Raw genomic sequence first — 20,146 nt, forward strand, 5'->3', positions numbered from 1 at the left:
CCCAGGCTGGAGTGCAGTGGCATGGTCTTGGCTCACTGCAGCCTCTGCCTCCTGGGTTCAAGAGATTCTCCTCCCTCAGCCTCCCTAGTAGCTAGGACTACAGGTGTGTGCCACCACGTCTGGCTAAGTTTTATATCTTTTTGGTAGAGACGGGGTTTCACAACGTTAGCCAGGCTGGTCTCAAACTCCTGACTTCAAGTAATCTCCCTACCTTGGCCTCCCAAGTGTGAGATTGCAGGTATGAGCCACCGCACCCGGTATTTATTTTTAAATTGCATTGCACTGGGGTCATGACTGCTTGCTTTGTAAATTTATGAATTACTTTTATTCAACTAGTATAAATTTCTCATGGATTCTGGGAAAGAAAGATTCAAATGTCAATATCTAAGTCTGTTTTTTTTCTGTTACAGTATTCATAGATTTTAAATTATCAACAGGTGGAAACAGAAATAAATACAAGAATCAATGATACAACATATTAGAAGTTCAAATGCACTATAAATAAAACAAAGGAAATGTAAGACAGCATAGGACATGGAAGTGGTGGATCATTCAGAAGCAGGGACATGAGGAAGCAACCAAAAGGGAGGTCAAAGTAGATCTCAATAAAAAGTGACAGCTAAGTCAAGACTTGACGAAGGGAAGAGTTAGTCATGTAGGTACATCATAGGAAAGTGTTCCACACCAGGGCAGGGGGCATATCAGAGTGAAGGCCTGTGCAGAGGATGTCCAGAAAGTTGGAAGAATGACAAGGATGACTATGTGGTAAGAGCATTGTGAAGAAAAACAAAGTACAGATAGTGCATGGACACTTTTGAGCTTTCTCTCCAAAAAAATAATTTTTAAGGAAGTCTTCAGTGAGAGGGCCATACTGAAATAAGTAAAATAGAGAGCCATAAAAATACTAGGAGAAAATGAGATTCAGAGAAATGAAAGAGTGAAAACAATGTTCTATAAAATTAGTTACTTTGTCCTGCTGTCTTATATCGCTTTATTTTAGTAAAAATTATGTAAGCAAAATAATATACTGGATTTTGTATTTTGATTCACTCTGATAATCTTTGGTTTTTTAGATGCATTTATTGCCATGAATAAATATAAAATTAGTCATGCAGTTACCTATTATATTTATATTTTATAATATTAATATTTCTATACATTCTTTCCTAAAATGCATTTTTCTTTTGTATATGTTGTCTTTAGCTATTATTTTAGATAGCTTTTCTACCCATCCTGCTCATCCCCTATTTTAAAAAACAACTGTGCAAAATCCAAGCCATGCTACAATTAGTTACTTCAAGTAACAGATAAACTTTAAATGCTTTTTAAATGGACTTTTAATACATAGCTATGAGAGAGTCAGAATCCCTATGATATCAAAAATCAATTTTATTGAATTTATTTTCACTGATTTGTTTCTTCAGAATTTGTTGAAATATTTTTGAAATAAATCATTTATAAAATAATATTTTTATAACTTTTGATGCAAAAAGTTGTCTTATAGTTGGTGAAATAGAACATAAACTCAAGGAATACAAATGGTTAACAGAAACATTACAAAGTTACCACTCATTAAACAGACAGAACCAAAACTCAGTATCTTTATTTTGAAACCTGATACAGTGAACATATTTTAAATTGAGTGTCTTTGCTCAGCACATTAAAAAAGGACGAAGATACCTGGGCTATTTCACACAGTAGGTTACTGCCAGAAACTCAGTTTCAAAGACTATAATTAATCATCTGATGTGGGAAAGATCAAGAGTGCTAGGAGAATGAGGTAGAAGGAATGAGTGGAGAAAAGGCAAGGCTTATTCTGGAAAGACCTGTGTTACAAGATCTAGAGGGAAGTTGCACACAGAGCAGCTAGAAGAGACAATGATGGGAGATATAATATGCCAGGGGAAATTGAGAGAAGCATATTGAGAAGAGTATATAGGGACATTTAGACATAATTTGGGGCACATAAAACATATTACTATGTGTTACAAAAAAAGTAGACTATGGTTTTGTTCCTAGAAACACTAGCAATAAAACATTAATAACGTAAAAAGAGAAATTTGACATATAATTTTATTGATACTAAGTAAATAAGAATATGCCATTATCTACAGAAAATATGTATTCAATACAATGTAAAAATACATACATTCGAATCAGGAAAAATGTACTATAATAGAAAAGTTATGATGTTTTATTCACTTATAAAAATGATCATTTACTTTAGAATGTATCAATGTGTAGTGCTAAAGTGAATTTCTTTTCCCCTCTGAAGTTTCAAGTCTGCTGAAATGAACTGACAGTAGATAAACAGGAGAAAATGTATGCAAATTTACTAGTCTGCATAAGCACAAGAGCCACTCAAAATATGAGATTCAAAGAAGTGTTAGATGCTTGAGGCATAAATACACTTTTCATGGGGGAGAAATGAATGAGCCCAAAGCATAGACAGTGTGTTTGCAAATGATTCTAGTAGGAAACTGAATGTAACCAGCCGTTTAAGGGTAGGGATAGAACTGCATAGTGAACAAAGGCCATCTATTATGCAGATAAAATTCTCTGATCATCTCTTGGAGCTGCAAAGTATGTGTAGGTATGGTGGCAACTTTTAGTCTCTTCTTCAGTGGTTAATCTTTCCTAGTCAATGAGATACCTAGAGAAGGAGTTTAAGACAATTGCATTTCTTTTCAGAAGATATTTCCTTCTTCTGAAAAGACAGATAAGAAAATTCCAGAGCCTGTCCCTCTCTGTGCTTGGTGGGAGGGAAAGGGAGAGGGTGGGCAACTCTTTGGCTCTGAGGCAGCTTCTAAGGTTTTGTAAACTCTTATTTCAAAGTGATCAGTATGCCAAAGCATCATTCTTTGCAATATCATTTTTGGAGACCCAAGGATGTACACACTCAGATCCATTCACATGAACTATCCTTAGAGACTCCCAAGACTGAACACTGACATTCTCTTTACAGAAGGATGGTTTGTGATATATGGAGAACTGAGAATTCATAATCATTGCATTCTATTATTTAAATTTATATGTACAACACATAACTTTGTGTATACTTAGTTCCATATTCTAGCCATTCAGAAAGTCATTTTGGGAGAAATACAAATCACTATGCCATGTTTAATATATAAATAAGAAATGTTTGAGAAAGAATTCTAGAGATAGAATTTCTAACTGTACTAACATTATTTGAATGAGATTATATACAGAACTGTCCAAACAACAAAGAAATATATACATTTGAGTAAGACAGTCCTCTTGGCCTTAATGAATTCAAAACTGTGCTTCCACACACAAAGAAAAACCAAAGAAAATATTTACTTAAATATTTCATACTGATACATTTGCTAGTTGTTATGAAGTGCGCAAATATAAATAGGCAAACTGGTCTAGTAAAGACTTTACAATCTTGCTGGAGAGAAATAGTATAAGCACATACATTTACTTTTAAAGGAGCCTCATCAAATTAATCTTCAATTCCCTCAACATACATTTTAAATATCATAGCCCAACTCTGATCATTATTCATTGATTCATAGACATTTAAGTCAGTACTGATAAAACTTTTTCAATGGTTATCTTCTAATAACACCTGGAAGCGTTTATAAAATCAGCTTTAAGTCTCTTTTCAAGAAAAGTACCACCTCTCCAACCCCGCACACACAAACAATACACACACATTTTCTTCCTTTAATACTGAAGAATTAATAAAGAATTTCCATTTGATTTGAAGATGCAAGAATCTCTGTATATGCCCGAAGTATTCTAGAAATTATGCTACCACTAAAGAGACATTATATAGTTAATGAGAAATTAAACTCTTTTTAATAGAAAATATACACCATAAACAGAGCATTTTTCTATGTAATCTAAAATTGTGTTCATAGATACAGGATCAAGAACTTAACCATGAGGTTCAAATGCCTCCATATTATCAAGAGATTTGTCTATACCGCCTGATGTTTGTTGTTCCATTAGTGATTGCACTGCAATTATTTCAATCTCTTATTTTTCCCTGTGGCTAATATTTGCCTTGTTATTTTTGTGTTTTGTTTGTTTATTTAGTCCTGTACTCTTTGCTTTAAGATGATCACCTTTTAATATTTTTAGTAAAATCTAACTGTTCTTATGCCTTAATCTTCTGTTTTCTTACTCTTAAGTTGCTAATAGCTGAGAAAACACAATGCCAAATTATACTGTCAATTTAATTTTTTTTAGTTTTTTAAATTAATTTTTAATTTTTATGGAGTTATTGTAAATGTGTATATTTATGGGGTACATGTGATGTTCTGATACAGGCATGCAATGTGAAATAAGCACATCGTGGGGAACGGTTTATCCTTCTTCTTAAGCACTTATCCATTTGTTAATGCAAAAGTAATTGTGGTTTTTGCCATTTTTTAAAAATGAGAAAAACACAATCACTTTTGTACCATTCTAATACAAACAATCCAGTTACATGATATAAGCTAGGCACAGAATGACAAAAACTGCATGTTCTCAATTTAATAATTTTGAACATGTTTCAGTGTGATGGCATGGTCACATATGGTGTTTAGAGACCTCTTATTTCCTTGTACATGTCTATGTCTGAATAATTTATATGCTGAATTGACCTCCAAATCTAGTGAGTCAGTGTTCCATATAAACAAATAATATACTGACTCAATTCACAAACTTCAACACTCTCAGTCCTCATTTAGTTTGTGTTATGCTTTTTGAGGTTACTCTACTATTTTCCTTGTTATTGGCATAATTGAATTCCTGAAGCCATCCAGGTTTGTTTTAATTGTAATGTACATAAATTTTTCATGGAAAAAGTTTTCTATGCATGACTCTAAGAAGAGCATTTTTCACACATTTGTTTCTTAGATTGTAGATGAGTAGATTCAGCATGGAAATGACAATTGTATAGAACACAAATGCCACTGTGTGTGGATCAGTGATGATGTGTTATTAGGATGCAACTAGGTGAAAAATCAGGGACCCATAGAAGATAGTTACATCCATGAGGTAGGATGCGCAGGTGGAGAAGGCCTTCTGCCTGCCTGCTGCCAACTGGATACTCAGGATGGCTGAGGTGATGGTGATATAAGTGACCATGATGACAAGGAAAGAGCTAAGAAGAGTGAATCCAGCTAAGACAAAGATCACCATTTCTAAGATCACCATTTGTCTAAGACAATGATCACCATTTGGAACTCTACAGGCCAGTGCCAAAAGAGCTGTGTGTCACAGAAAAAATTATTGATGCTGGAATCACAGAATGCCAAACTGTTTATCACACAGGCAGATATCAGAGAATATGTGACCTGCCAGTCACATATCGCACGACTCCCTACCAGTTGCATGCTTTCTAAGACGTGACTACTGAAACAAAGGATTGTAGATTGCTACACAATGATCATAGGCCATTGATTCCAGAAGAAAACACTCACTACACACCAACCCAACAAAAAAGTGCATTTGAACAAAGCAGCCAAAAGGAGATGGATCTCTGATTGGATACAGTAGGGGAGTAAAATAAGTCAGTGAATTTATAAAAATATGTCAATAAACTGCTCGGGAAAAGTACCTAGGGTATGGAGCTGAGAATCAATTCTGATTAACATGATCAGTTCCAGGTTTCCCAAAATAGTAAATAGATAAATGAAGAGAAATAGCAAGAGAAGACTGCCTTGTAATTCTTGGTGATTTGTAAATCCAGAGAATGAAGACAGTCACCTCAGTGAAATTGTTCCCAGCCTTTTATATCAACTCAGGCCTTTGACTTACCTGCTGAATAATAATAATGAAAGTGAGAGACAGATTCAAATCTAAAGGCCTATAATCAGAGTTGACTCAGACTCCAACAATGAGAGGGTTACAAATGGGAAGTAAAATTTAGTGATTTCAAGTTAGTTGGGGATTTATGCATAATTTTTTTTTTTTACTAACTGACAGACATTAATAAAAAAAAAACTCACGTTAACAATTTTGGGGACTAAAAAACATGTGTGTGGAAGGATGCCTAGGAGGAAACATTCCTCCTGAGTTGTACCATTCTCTGCCCCAGTCTATCATCAGGTCTTGTAATTTAATGAAAATAATTGTATCTAATGAATATAGCAATTTATCTAATGAAACTAATTTTATCTAATAAATATACCAACTTATCCAACAAAATTAATTTTATCTAATGAAGACAGTAATTTATTTAATGAAATTAATTGGCAAATTATACAATGAAATCAATTGTATGATACTCAGCAATTTGCTAATGAAATTAATTATATGATACTCTTAGAAAAAATATAAAGCTCATTTAGGAAAGAAAATTGAATGCAATTAACTAGGCCCAACCTGGCCATAGTCATTGCTGAGTGTCCAATCTGCCAGCAGCAGAGAACAACATGAAGTCACTAATAGAGAACTATTACCCAGTGGGAGTAACCAGGTACCTGTCAGGAGTTTGTTTATATTGGACTGTTTCCATCATCTAAGAGTAGTATTTTGTTCTTACTGCAATGTATATTTACTCTGGATACAGATTATCCTTCTCTTCAAGCAATTCTGCCTAAACTACCTTCCAAGTTATAGAATGCCTTATGCACCATTAGGGTATATCACACGGCATTACACATAATCAAGAAACTCACTTGACAGATAAGGAAGTGCAGCAATGTGTCCATGATCATGGAATTCACTAGTCTTACCATGCTGCCCATCACCTCAAAGAAGCTGGCTTTGAAAATTTAATTACAATCCAAATAGATGGCAATGACTTGAATAGTTGGGGAAAAGTTCCCAAGAAAGCTATATATACTTTGGATTAGTCTGCTGTATATTGTGTTGTTTTTGCCAAAGTCTGGATTTAGGAGTTTAGGAATGAAGAGATGGAAATGGGAGTGATACCACACACTGTTAACTCTAGTGACCCACTCTCAAAATTTCTTCTTCCTGTTTCATTGACTTTAAGCTTTACTGGCCCATAGGTCTTAGTCACAGAAGAAGAAATGCTTCCACCTAGAGATACAACAATAATTCTATTGAATTGGAAGTTAAGACTTTTACCCAGCCATTTTCAGCTCCTAATGCTACTGAATCATTAGACAAGGCAGGAAGTTACCATAACTGATCTTGACTTTCCAGGGGAAATAGGGCTATTCCTTCACAATTCAAGGAAGAATAAGTCTGGAGTACGGGACATCTCTTAAGTGCTATGCATGTAATAGCCCAAACTAGCCAGAACGACTAATGGCCCAAACTCTTCAGGAATCAAGGTTTGGGTCACTTCACAAGGAACAAAATCATGGTCAGCTAAGGTGCTTGCTAAAGACAAAGGGAATACATTATGGATAGAAGACAGTTATAAATACCATCTATAATCATGTGGCCAGTTACAGAAATGAGGCCTGTAATTGTAATGAGAATTCCACCCTAATTTTATTAGAAATATGTGTATTTATTAAGTGAAGAACCTTTATTCCCTCTTTGATTCCCTTATTATATCAATAAGATACATGGACTTTACAGCAATGTTTAAATATTGTTAGTTTTACATTATAGAATTTTAGTCTGAGAAAATCAGGAGAAGAGTCAATATAACTCAAAGAATATATTTCTTTTTTGCAATAAGGGATTAGTGAGTTTTAACTTAAATGCAGAATAGTTGTGTCACGTAAAGCACAACTATGACCTTGTTATTGTCTATGTTTAGAGACTAAGTATGGTTTAAGTACATGCTTATGTTTGCCAAGTTGACAAGAGATGGAGAAATGATAGTTAAGGTGTTGACTTAACTAGGCTGTATGATGCCCTGATAGCTGGTAAACATTATTTCTGGATGTGGTGTCCTTGTGAGGATGTTCCTGGAAGAGACTACAATTGGTAGGCAGAGTAATGATCATCCTCATCAATATAGGTGGGGATCAGAGGCCTTGGATAGAAAAAAATAAACAGAGCAAGAGTGAGTTCACTCCCTGCTTAAGCTAGGACCTCCTTTGTTTCCTGCCATCAGACATTAACATCCAAGATTTTAGAGACTTTGAATTCAGACTATGACCTACACCCTTGGCTCCCCAATATTTCAAGTTCTAACTGAATGTATATCACATGCTTTCTTGGAACTTGCAGACAGAAAACCACAGGAATCCTGTCTACTTAACTGTGTAAAGCAATTTCTCATAATAAATCTCTATCATCTATCTATCTGTCTGTCTGTGTATCTATCTATCTATCTATCTATCTATCTATCTATCTGTCATCTAAATATCTCCTCTTGTCTGTTTTTCTGGAGAACTCTGATGCACCAGTGAATACAAATTGTCTTCTACAACTAATGGGCAGCCTGGAAACATTTTGTTAAGCTCTCATATGCTTTAGGGATTATCAACAAATTGCCTTCCATCTCCTCAGAGAGAGTCTCAAAAGATTAAAAAATGGATAAATTGTTCTCGCTGTCCCATGTTAGAGACACATGAAAGAGTCAAGACAGAGGCTTAATTACAGGTAAAAACAAGTAAGAATGTTTATGTTAAAGATATCCACAATGCTTCAGTGACATTGGCAAACTGCCATTTTAATTTGATGACATAACAATAGTAAAGTGTGACAATCTCTGATTCATTTCTCTAGGATTTCTTTTACTCAATAATGCCTGAGCTGAAATAACAGTGCTCCATTTTATCATATAATTTTGTAAGTATTTTACATGGCTTAACAGGCTGACTGTTCATAAGCATCTTTGAAGCACCATCATATTGTTTCTAAATTGTTCATTTTACATAACTTGTTTTTCTCTAATTGAGGTAAAAACTTGGAGAAAGTAAAGGACAACTACAAGAAGATAAATATATTTTTAATCAAAGAATGAAGAAGCTGCAACTATTTAGTCACTCATGTTCATGTCCTTCCAAATACTTGTTATTCAGATGCTGTAGGCTCTTCGATCCCTTAACTATAATTTAACACTTGATGATTATTTAAATAAATGTGTAAATATTATTCTTTTCTCACTTACTGATGCGACAAAAAGGGGGTTTCTACCTTACATTCAAATGTGAAAAGTATTATTAAAATTAGTATGAGGCTTTTTGGGTAAGTAAAGGCACAGAAAAAATTATTTTAAAATATAAGAAAATAAAATTAGGAGGCTTTTAAGTAACCAGTTTTATGGCACAATACAATTTTCAGAATGTACTTCAATTTCCACTGAGTTAAAAAAGCAGGTATGATTTTCTCAAAGATTGTAGCTTTGAAAATTACAACTGATATTCAAGAAAGATAGCAATATATGAAAAAAGCAATCTGGTTCTTTCCACAGAACTCCAAAGCTGGTGAGAATAAGCTCATTTATATTTTCTTGACTAATAAGAAAATAGGTACTTATCAATGATGATATTATTTCTTTTTTGCCTTTCTAAATTGCCAAGCTGTACAAACCTAGCAAACAAAATACAAGATTTATGTTGCTTATCATAGTATTTACTAAAGATATTTCTCTAACATTTCTATCTACTGGCACACATTACCAAATATCTAATATAAGAAAGATGTGTTCATTGAGTCAGGGTAAGATAGGAGGAGGCCATAATTTTATTAAAAAATTAAATGATTTAAGTTCAAATAAAATGTAATCATCTTTATATTTAATGTGACAAAATTGCATGTCTTTATTTTTCATAGCTCACTCTGAGATTGCTGTTACCATAATCTTCACTGTAAACACTATTTTATTTCTTTATTTTTTTTCAAGAAACATTGAGGCTTACAGTTTTTTTAACCAATAATAATTATCTGATATTATCATGCCCTCTATCTCCTACTGTAGTATATTTTAAATCTGTGAGCTATTGGTGATATTTAGATACATATATATTTGATTATACATATGCTTATTTACATTATGTGCTATACCAAATTTCCAAGTTTCTGTGGCCTGCAAGCCCAGAAGGATTTTAAAACACACCAGAAATCCATGTATATCTCCTGTTTAACGTGTTGTCTCTATGTTACTGTGTTACCAAGTTACTTTAATCATTTATTTTCTCTAATAAAATATCTTCTTTAATTATACGAAACCAATATGAAGAAAAACATTTTCTCCCAGTTTGTTCAGATTTCATCAAACTCCCCTAAGATTTTGTATGATAAAATTAACATTCACATTCATGTGAGTGTTTCTCAATTATAAAGGTAATAAAACTATGGGAAGATTAATGTTTTAATAAAGTTTATGTCAAAATCATTTATTTAACATGTTATTAAAATAGTGGTGAAAATTATATAAGTAATCCAAAACAATAGCATACTGATTGCCCATGTTTAGTCCCGAATTGGGGGAGAGAGGAACTGGCTTAAGTTGCAAGTATTACATCCTACTTGACCTGTAACTCACATCATTATGGGCATCATATAGGCATCATTATGGTTCTAGCAAAGGAGTTAAATCAGAATAATTTACGTGTACATATGTAAAGAAAAGCTCTTTTCAAGTAAGGCACTCTCACAATTAAAACGAGTAACAAGAAGAAGAAATCTCACAATGAACTTGATATTTTAGAATGACTTCTAGGCAGCACAGACACAATGAATCATTTAACCTTCATTCATCTTTCCCAACAATTCTGCAATGACATGTTGGTTTTGGATATAAGAACAACTATTTTTAGATAACTTAACACTATTTGCCTAAAATAAAGTTTCAAATATGACATAAATTGAGATATAGTGTAGAATATATCTGTATCCATATATTTCATGATTTTTTTGCTATGTAAATACAAATATTGCCACTGTCATCTGTATGCTGCTCTTATTCATATGCCTAATATCTGTCAACTATGTTAAAATCTCAGCTGAACCACTGAAAGGGATAAGGGTTTTCATGGGATGATATTTTGAAGCAGGTGGTTTTATGCATTTTTGGAATTTGTGACAGAAATTTTTATATAACTAAAATTGTATTATGTCATGATAGTAACTGTAATCTATAAATATAACCAAACTCTAACAACATAGTACAATAATTGTTCATATATCAAATATCCACAATATTAACAATACTTTTAACTTTAAAAATTTTCTTTATATATCTATACAGGTAAGAATATCTATCTATATCTCTTTATCTCTCTCATATGAATCTATCTGTTATTATCTATCTATCTATCCATCTTCTATGTATCTATCCATCTCTATCATCTATCTATTCATGTATCTCATCAGAGTTTCTCAACCTTAACACTACTGATATTTAGGGCTGGTTATTGGGATGGGCTCAATATTGATTATAGTAGAATGTTTATCAGCATACTGGCTTGTAGCCGTAAGATGCAACAGTAGCGCACCTCCAAATTGTGATAAAGAAATTGTCTCTACACATTGGAAAATGTTGTTGATTGAGTAAAATCGAAACTAACTGAAGACTACTGACATCTCTATCTTGAATTATATTTAAACGTTTTTATTTGTGAGAGATATGTTTGTTTTTAAACGTCGAAAATTGTGACATTTAGATATATCTTACTTACGTTAGCTTTACATGCTAAAAAAATTTCTTAGGTGATAATAGAGAAAAGCTGCTGACTATGTTGATGTCTCTATCCAGAATAGGTTTTCTGATGAACCTGGATGGAAAACCACAATCTAACAGTGGTGAATGAATTCATTCTCATGGGAATCACGGATATTCCTGAGCTGCAGGCACCATTATTTGCATTGTTCCTCATGATCTATGTGATCTCAGTGATGGGCAATTTGGGCATGATCATCCTCACCAAGTTGGACTCCAGGCTGGAAACCCCTATGTACTTTTTTCTCAGGCACCTGGCACTCACTGATCTTGGTTATTCAACAGCTGTGGGACCCAAAATGTTAGTAAATTTTGTTGTGGATAAGAATACAATATCCTATTATTTTTGTGCAACACAGCTGGCTTTCTTTATTGTGTTCATTAGTAGTGAACTTTTTATTCTCTCAGTGATGTCCTATGACCGCTATGTGGCCATCTGTAACCCTCTGCTATACATGGTAATCATGTCAGAAAGGGTATGTCAGGTGCTGGTGGTAATCCCCTATCTCTACTGCACATTCATTTCTCTTCTAGTCACCATAAAGCTTTTTACTCTATCCTTCTGTGGCTACAATGTCATTAGTCATTTCTACTGTGACGGTCTCCCCTTATTACCTTTACTTTGTTCAAATACTCATGAAATTGAATTGATAATTCTGATCTTTGCAGCTTTTGATTTAATTTCATCTCTTCTGATAGTCCTTGTGTCTTACCTGCTCATCCTTGTAGCCATTCTTAGGATGAATTCTGCTGAGGGCAGACACAAGGCATTTTCCACCTGTGGAGCTCACCTGACAGTGGTCCTAGTGTTCTATGGGACTTTGCTTTTCATGTATGTGCAGCCCAAGTCTAGTCAATCCTCCGACACTGATAAAGTGGCTTCCATATTTTACACCCTGGTTATCCCCATGTTGAATCCCTTGATTTATAGTTTAAGGAACAAAGATGTAAAATATGCTCTACAAAGGACATGGAATAACTTATGTAATATTATTATTTAAACTTTGTACAATATGGTGCCTATAAATTAGGTTATCGGCATCAGTTTTTGCTCTGTATACTTCTAGAAAACATAGTAAGTGTAACTGATTCAACATATATTTACATATGTATTAAACATGATAGACTCTTCTAATTGCTATAAGTAGATTAATAAACATAACAGTATAAATATTTGCCTTCCTTGATGATAGGTGAATTATATTCACAGTAAGCCCATCTTACATAACAGTAGAATGTGCTAGATGGATATAGACAAAGAAGAAAGGGAGACAAGGAAAGCTATTATGCTTGGTTTGAGTAGGGAACAGTGGCAATTACAGGAGGGAGGGGCAAGGATACTAGTGTTTTTATCAGCTATTGTAATTCATTTGCAGTGTGTGTTTCTGTATGTTTCTGTTTTGTGTGTTTGTGTATGTTGGCACTTTCCTTCTGTTTTAGCCTTCATATTTTTACTTGTATATTTTGACATTGCATTTAATACTGGTTTTTTACATGATATGTATGTGATGATTTTAAGTCTTATGAATGTGCTTGAATAATAACTATTCCAAATATTAGGATCCCACTCATTCTTTATCAGTGCCTTTATTTACACATGTAAGTCTGTTAGTTGAACATCCTTTGTAGCTCAATAATCTGTAAATTCTGATTAGCACCTCAATTTGTTTCTGTCAGTCCATTCTTTTTACATAAGTAGATATATAAATTATGATTAAGTTTAGAAGACATTGGTAGAAACTATCAGGTTTATACCTTTCCTCTAGTTGCTCTTGTTTAATAAATGCCATTTTCATGAATTTTCCCTTATTTATCTAAAAAAGTAACAACCTGTGGTTAAAATTTGTTTTCAGGTTGTTTTCACATCTTTGAGTAAGAAGACTACTCTATGATGAATTAACTTTGTAGTCTGTTTCTCACTGAGTTGACAATTCATGATTTTTATCTATATACACTATATTGAATGCAGTATATTTTCATTGATTTCACTGTTTGATCGCATCAGTTGATTGTTCTACTTGTACAAAGCAAATAACAGTAATTAAACACACTGTACTATACTGTAGTTATCTGCTGGCAGTTACAGATGTCCTTTGACAGTTACAGACCTTCACCATGCAATGAGGTCTGATCTGCATGCAATGATATCATTACCTTGCCTTTTGAACACGTTGCTTTCCTTAACTTTCTTATGTATTTTGATTTCCTTTATTCTTTTTAATACACCTAAGATTTTATTGAAAGTATCAGAGTCTACAATATTTCCTTAGTTCACCATCATAAAGTAAACCCCCATGTGCAGCCAAAGAAACTTGAATGAATATATTTCATTGGAATACTTTAAACATTGTCATATAAGGAAAAATAGTACTACTGTTGTTGATGTGCTAAAAATGAATCTTTAGGATAGTCATAGAAACTACCAGGCAATAATAATATTTCACACTTACTGAGTACTATATTTTAGGTCAAGTCAATAGTACGACCCATTCTGTGGATACTGGTCAACCTTTTCCCTCAGGCACCCTGTCATCTCCCAATGGGCTCACAAAAAACATGTACATGGTGGCAGGGACATAGGTTATGTGTGGTCTCACAGCAACATAGACTTCTGCTCATGAGGGCCAACCTGGCCATAGTCACTGCTGAGTGTCCAATCTGCCAGCAGCAGAGAACAATACATATCCACTAATATGGCACCATTACCCAGTGGTAGCAGTCAGCTACCTAGCAGGTGTTTGGTTACATTGGACTCTTTCCACCATTTGAGAGCGGCATTTTGTTCTTACTGCAAGATATACTTATTCTGTATACAGATTGTCATTCTCTGCAAGCAATTCTTCCATAACTACTTTCCAAGTTAGAGAACGCCTTATGTGCCATCATGATATTCCACACAGCATTACATATAATCAAGAAATTCACTTCACAGATAAAGAAGTGTAGCAATGCGTTTATGATCATGGAATTCACTAGTCTTACCATGCTGCCCATCATTCCAAAGTAACTGGCTTTGAAAATTTAATTACAATCCAAATAGATGGCAATAACTTGAAGAGCTGGGAAAAGTTCCCGACAAAGGTACATATACTTTGAATTAGTCTCCGTATATTGTTGTGTTTTTGCCATAGTCTGAATTTAGGAGTCTAGGAATAGAGACGGAAATGAGAGTGACACCACTCACTGTTAACCCTAGTGACCCACTCTCAAAATTTCTGCTTTTGGCTCCATTGACTTTAAACTTTGCTGGCCTACAGGTCTTAGTTACAGAGGAATGAATGCTTCCAACTAGAGACATAGTAATAATTCTATAGAATTGGAAGTTTAGACTTTTACCCAGCCATTTTGAGCTCCTCATGCTACTGAATCAATAGACAAAGCAGGAAGTTATTATAATTGATCCTGAATTTCCAGGGAAAATTGGGCAATTACTTCCTAATACAAGGAAGAATAAGTCTGGAATATGAGACATCCCTTAGGGAATTTCTTATTAATGGAAAACTGTAATAGCCCAAACCCAGAACTGCTAATTGCCTAAACTCTTCAGGAATAAGGGTTTGGGTCACGTCACAAGGAAGAAACCCATGAGCAGCTAAGATGCTTGCTAAAGACAGGGAACACAGTATGGCTAGAAGACGGTTATAAATAGCAGCTATAATCATGTGGCCAGTTACAGAAATGAGGCCTGTAATTGTAATGAGAATTCCAACCTTATTTTATTATAAATATGTGTACATATTTATTAAGTAAAGATACTTTATTCCCTCTTTTATTCCCTTATTATATAAATAAAATATGTAAACTTTATATCAATATTTAAATATTGTTAATTTTACATTACAGAATTTTACTCTAAGAACAGCAGGAGAAGAGTCAATACCACTTAAAGAATATATTTGCTCTTTGGAATAAGGGATTAGTGAGTTATTATTTATATGCAGGATAGTTGTGTCATGTAGAGCACAACTATGACTTTGTTATTGTCTGTGTTTAGAGACTAAGTGTGGTTTAAGTACATGCTTATGTTTGCTAAGTTGACAGAGGATGGAATACTGATGGTTAAGGTGTTGACTTAACTAGGCTATATGATGCCCTGATAGCTGGTAAACATTATTTCTGGGTGTCCCTGTGAGGATGCTCCTGGAAGAGGGAGAATAGGTAGGCAGAGTAATGATCATCCTCACCAATATAGGTGGGTATCACTGCAATCAATTGAGGCCTTCAATAGAACAAAAAGAGAAAGGGTGAGTTCACTCCCTGCTTAAGCTAGGACATCCTTCGTTTCCTGCCATCAGGCATTGACATCCCAGATTCTAGAGCCTTCGAAATCAGACTATGATCTACACCCTTGGCTCCCCTAGCTCCCAATATTTCAAGTTTTAACTGAAACTACACAACCAGCTTTCTTGGAGTTTAAAGACAGCAAATTACAGAAATCCTCAGCCTACATAATTGCATAAAACCATTTCTCATAATAAATCTCTATCTATCTATGTATCTATCTATCAATTATCTAAACAGCTCCTCTTGGTTCTGTTTTTCTGGAGAACTCTGATACACTAGTGAATACAAATTGTATTCTACAGCTAATGAACAGCCTCAAAACATTTTGTTATGCTCTCACTTGCTTTAGAGATTATCAACAAATTGCCTTCCATCTCCTCAGTCAGTGTCTCAAAAGATTAAAAAATGGATAAATTGTTCTCACTGTCCCATGTTAGAGACACATGGAGGAGTCAAGAGAGAGGCTTCATTACAGGTAAAAAAAAAAAAAAAAAAAAAAAAAAAAAAGTAAGCATGTTTCTTGTGGTGCCATATGTTACAGATATATACAATGCTTCAGTGACATTGGCAAACTGCCACTTTAATTTGATGACATAACAATAGTAAAGTGTGACAATCTCTGATTCATTTCTCTAGGATTTCTTTTACTCAATAATGCCTGAGCTGAAATAACAGTGCTCCATTTTTTCATATAATTTTGTAGGTATTTTACATCGTTTAACAGGCTGGATGCTCATAAGCATCTTTGAAGCATCATCACGATATTGTTTGTAAAGTATTTATTTTACATAAAATATTTTTCTCTAATTGAGGCCAAAACTTGGAGAAAACAAAGCAAAACTACAAGGAGATGAATATATTTTTAATGAAAGAATGAAGAAACTACAACTATTTAGTCACTCATGTTCATGTCCTTCCAAATACTTGTTATTCAGATGCTCTAGGCTCTTAGATCCCTTAACAATAGTTTAACACTCAATGATTGTTTAAATACATGTGTAGATATGATTCATCACTTCTTGATGAGATAAAAAGGGGGTTTCTACCTTACATTTGAATATGAAAAGAATTATTAAACTTTTGAGGCTTTTTGAGTAAACATAGGCACAGAAAAAAACGTTTAAAACTGTAATAAAATAAAATTAGGAGACTGTTAAGTACCCAGTTTTATGGCACAATACAATTTTCAGAATGTACTTCAACTTCCTCTAAGAGTTGACAAAAGCAGATATTATTTTCTCAAAGATTGTAGCTTTAAAAAATATAATTGATATTCGACAAAGATACCAAAATATTTAAAAAGCAATCTGGTTCTTTCTAGAGAACTCCAAAGATGTTGAAAGTATGCTCATTTATATTTCCTTACCTAACAAGAAAATAGGGACTTAAAAATGATTATATTATTTTTTTGCCTTTCTAGATTGCCAAACTGTACAAAACAAGCAAACAAAATACAAGATTTATGCTGCTTATCATCGTATTTACTAAAGATATTTATATAACATTTCTATCTACTGGCAAACATTACCGTGTATGTAATATAAGAAAGGTGTGTTCATTGAGTCAGGGTAGGATAGAAGGAAGTCACAATTTTATTTTAAAAAATCAATTTAAGTTCAAATTATATGTAATCTTCTTTATATTTAATGTGACAAAATTGCATGTGTTAATTTTTCATAGCTAACTCTGAGATTGCTGTCATTATGATTTTCATTATAAACACTATTTTCTTTCTTCCTTTTTTTTTCAGGAAACATTGGGGCTTACAATTTTTTTAACCAATAATAATTATCTTACATTATCATGCCTTCCATCTCATGCTCTAGATATTTTAAATTGGTGAGTTATTGGGGATATTTAGATATATATTTATTTGATTATGTATATGTTTATTTGCATTGTGCATTATACTCTATTTTCTAGTTTCTGTAACCTGCATGACCAGAAGGATTTCAAATCACAACTAGAAATCCATGTATATCTCATATTTTATGTATTCATTTTGTCTCTATGTTATTGTGTAATAAAGTGACTTTTAATCATTTCTTTTCACTATAGTATCCCTTTATCCAAAAAGAGCTTTTACTAATTTTCATTATACAAAACCAATATGAGGGTCACATTATCTCCCAATTTGTTCAGATGTCCTCAAACTCCCCTAAGGTTTTGTATGATAAAATAAAATTAACATTCACATTCAAGAGGGTATTTCTCAATAATAAGGAGAATAAAACTATGGGAAGATTAATGTTTTAATAAAGTTTATGTCAAAATAATTTATGTAAAATGTTATTAAAATTGTTGTGAAAAACAGAAAAGTAATCCAAAAAAATAGCATACCAGTTGCCCAAGTTTAGTCTTGAATTGGGGGAGTGGAGAACTGGCCAAAATTGCAAGTATTACATCCTACATGACCTGTAACCCACCTAGGCATCATTATGGTTCTGGCAAAGAAGTTAATTCGCAGTCAGAATAATTTACGTGTACATATGTAAAGAAAACCTCTTTCAAGTAAGGCACTCTCACAATTAAAACAAATAATAAGAAGAAAACTCACAATGTGCTTGATATTTTAGAACTAATTCTAGGCAGCACAGACACGTTGAGTCACTTAAACTTCACTCATCTTTTCTATCAATTCTGCAGTGACATGTTGGTTCTGGATATAAGAACAAATATTTTTAGATAACTTACACTATTGGCCTCCCAAGTAGCTGGGGTTACAGGCACACGCCACCATGCCTCGCTAATTTTTGCATTTTTAGTAGAGATGGGGTTTCACCAAGATGGCCAGGCTGGCCTTGAACTCCTGATCTCAAGTGATCCACCCACCTCGGCCTCCCAAAGTGCTGGGATTACAGGTGTGAGCCACCGCACCTGGCTACAACCTTTCTTCATGACCCCCTCCACCTTCTCTTTGCCTTCAGCCAACCATGGCGGATCAGGGTGTTTTCTCTGGTGGGGTGACCCAAATTTTCAACTCTGTAGGATTTGAACCATTAGTGAATCTGCCAGAAGTTTTTGTTATGAGTCCTCAGTTCTGTTCCTTCCAAATCCGGGCTATTGGGCATCATCATCACCACCAACATCCATTACAGATAAACTTACACAGTGCTTACTATGCTCCAGGTGCTAAGTAAGTACTTTACCTATATTAATTCAGTCGACAGCACAGAACTTTATGAGGTAAGATAGTACTATTATCTTCTTTAAAATGATAAGAAGAGGTAATAGGTGTACAGAAAGTTTAATAACTTGCTTAAGGTCACATGGACAGTAAGTAGCAAAGCCAGGACTTGAACCCAGGCAGTCAGCTCAAATCTGAGCTCTTAACTCCTAAGGTAGTAATACTTCTCACAACAGCTAAACTGTTATCCAAGGCCCTTGTGTAGAGCCACAGTTTAGAACAAATCTCCACAAAACAAAGTGGACTAGATGTGCCCCTGAAAACTGTCTGCTTGGAGGTATCTCTTCGCATTGTCTTTCAGTGACACCCATATGCGGGCTGTGATGCTGTAGCAGTCCAATTCCAGCTGGCACCACATCACGCAGAACCCTCTGTGCACTGGGCTCAGAACTCCTCACCAGGCCATAGGTGTGAGTTGAGGGAAACGCGGCCAGGCAGGGAGAGTCTGGGGTCACTGGAAGTGGGAGTCTCCTGCTCATTGGACCCACTTCTGTTTCCAGGCTATGCTTGAGCTTGAGGCCATATGGGTACCTTTGACTTAAGGATGAGGAACGACTTTGCAAGCCCAGCCCATGGCTTGGTGGATCAGGCAAAACTCAGTTCTTTATGAGTATCTCAGCTTGTGTTCTGAAGAGGGTATGGTGCTGCAAAGGACCACAGACTCGGGGAAAGCACTGTGAGAAATGTATATCTCACGGTTCTGGAGGCTGGAAGTCCAAGATCGAAGTGTCATGAAAACTCACAGCCTATGACATGCCAGCCATTATTACTCCCACAGGCCCTAGGCCAGCCGAGAGGGAGTCTACAGGGAATGGTCCAGGGGTCCCAGGAAAGACTAATGGGGTTTAAGGCTCCAGTGGTCAGAGAGGGGCAGGGACTGGGCCTAGGAGCCACAAAGAAGAGACACCCACGAGCAGGGAAAATGATGCTCTCCATGCCTGGGAATGTGGGAACCACAGGGAGTTGGGTGAACCATGGTGAACAGGGCAGAGTTACTGTTATGGCTGCTGATGGAGCAGCTTTTGAAGCCAGGAAGGGCTGAGCACTGGTGGGAGGGGAGGAGCACCAGGAAGCTTTGGTGGAAAGGACCATCGGGTTGAAGGGAAAGCTCCTGAGTC

General features: G+C 34.8%; 1 protein-coding gene across 1 annotated transcript; it reads left to right on the top strand.

Annotated features, from left to right (window-relative positions):
- Positions 1-8,469: 8,469 nt before the first annotated feature.
- Positions 8,470-13,927, top strand: LOC135270154 (olfactory receptor 8K3-like). The gene is made up of 3 exons (XM_064365474.1): positions 8,470-8,493; positions 9,308-9,365; positions 11,594-13,927. The coding sequence occupies exon 3, from the start codon at positions 11,617-11,619 to the stop codon at positions 12,556-12,558; it is 942 nt and encodes a 313-aa protein (XP_064221544.1). The 5' UTR covers positions 8,470-8,493; positions 9,308-9,365; positions 11,594-11,616; the 3' UTR covers positions 12,559-13,927.
- The last annotated feature ends 6,219 nt before the right edge of the window (positions 13,928-20,146 follow it).

This window comes from Aotus nancymaae, unplaced genomic scaffold, assembly GCF_030222135.1.
Source record: "Aotus nancymaae isolate 86718 unplaced genomic scaffold, 86718_ANA_hifiasm-v0.15.2.pri h1tg000059l, whole genome shotgun sequence".
In the NCBI taxonomy this organism is placed as follows: domain Eukaryota; kingdom Metazoa; phylum Chordata; class Mammalia; order Primates; family Aotidae; genus Aotus; species Aotus nancymaae.

Excerpts from the sequence above, each read along its gene's own strand:
- LOC135270154 (XM_064365474.1), top strand. The coding sequence starts at position 11,617 with ATGGAAAACCACAATCTAACAGTGGTGAATGAATTCATTCTCATGGGA.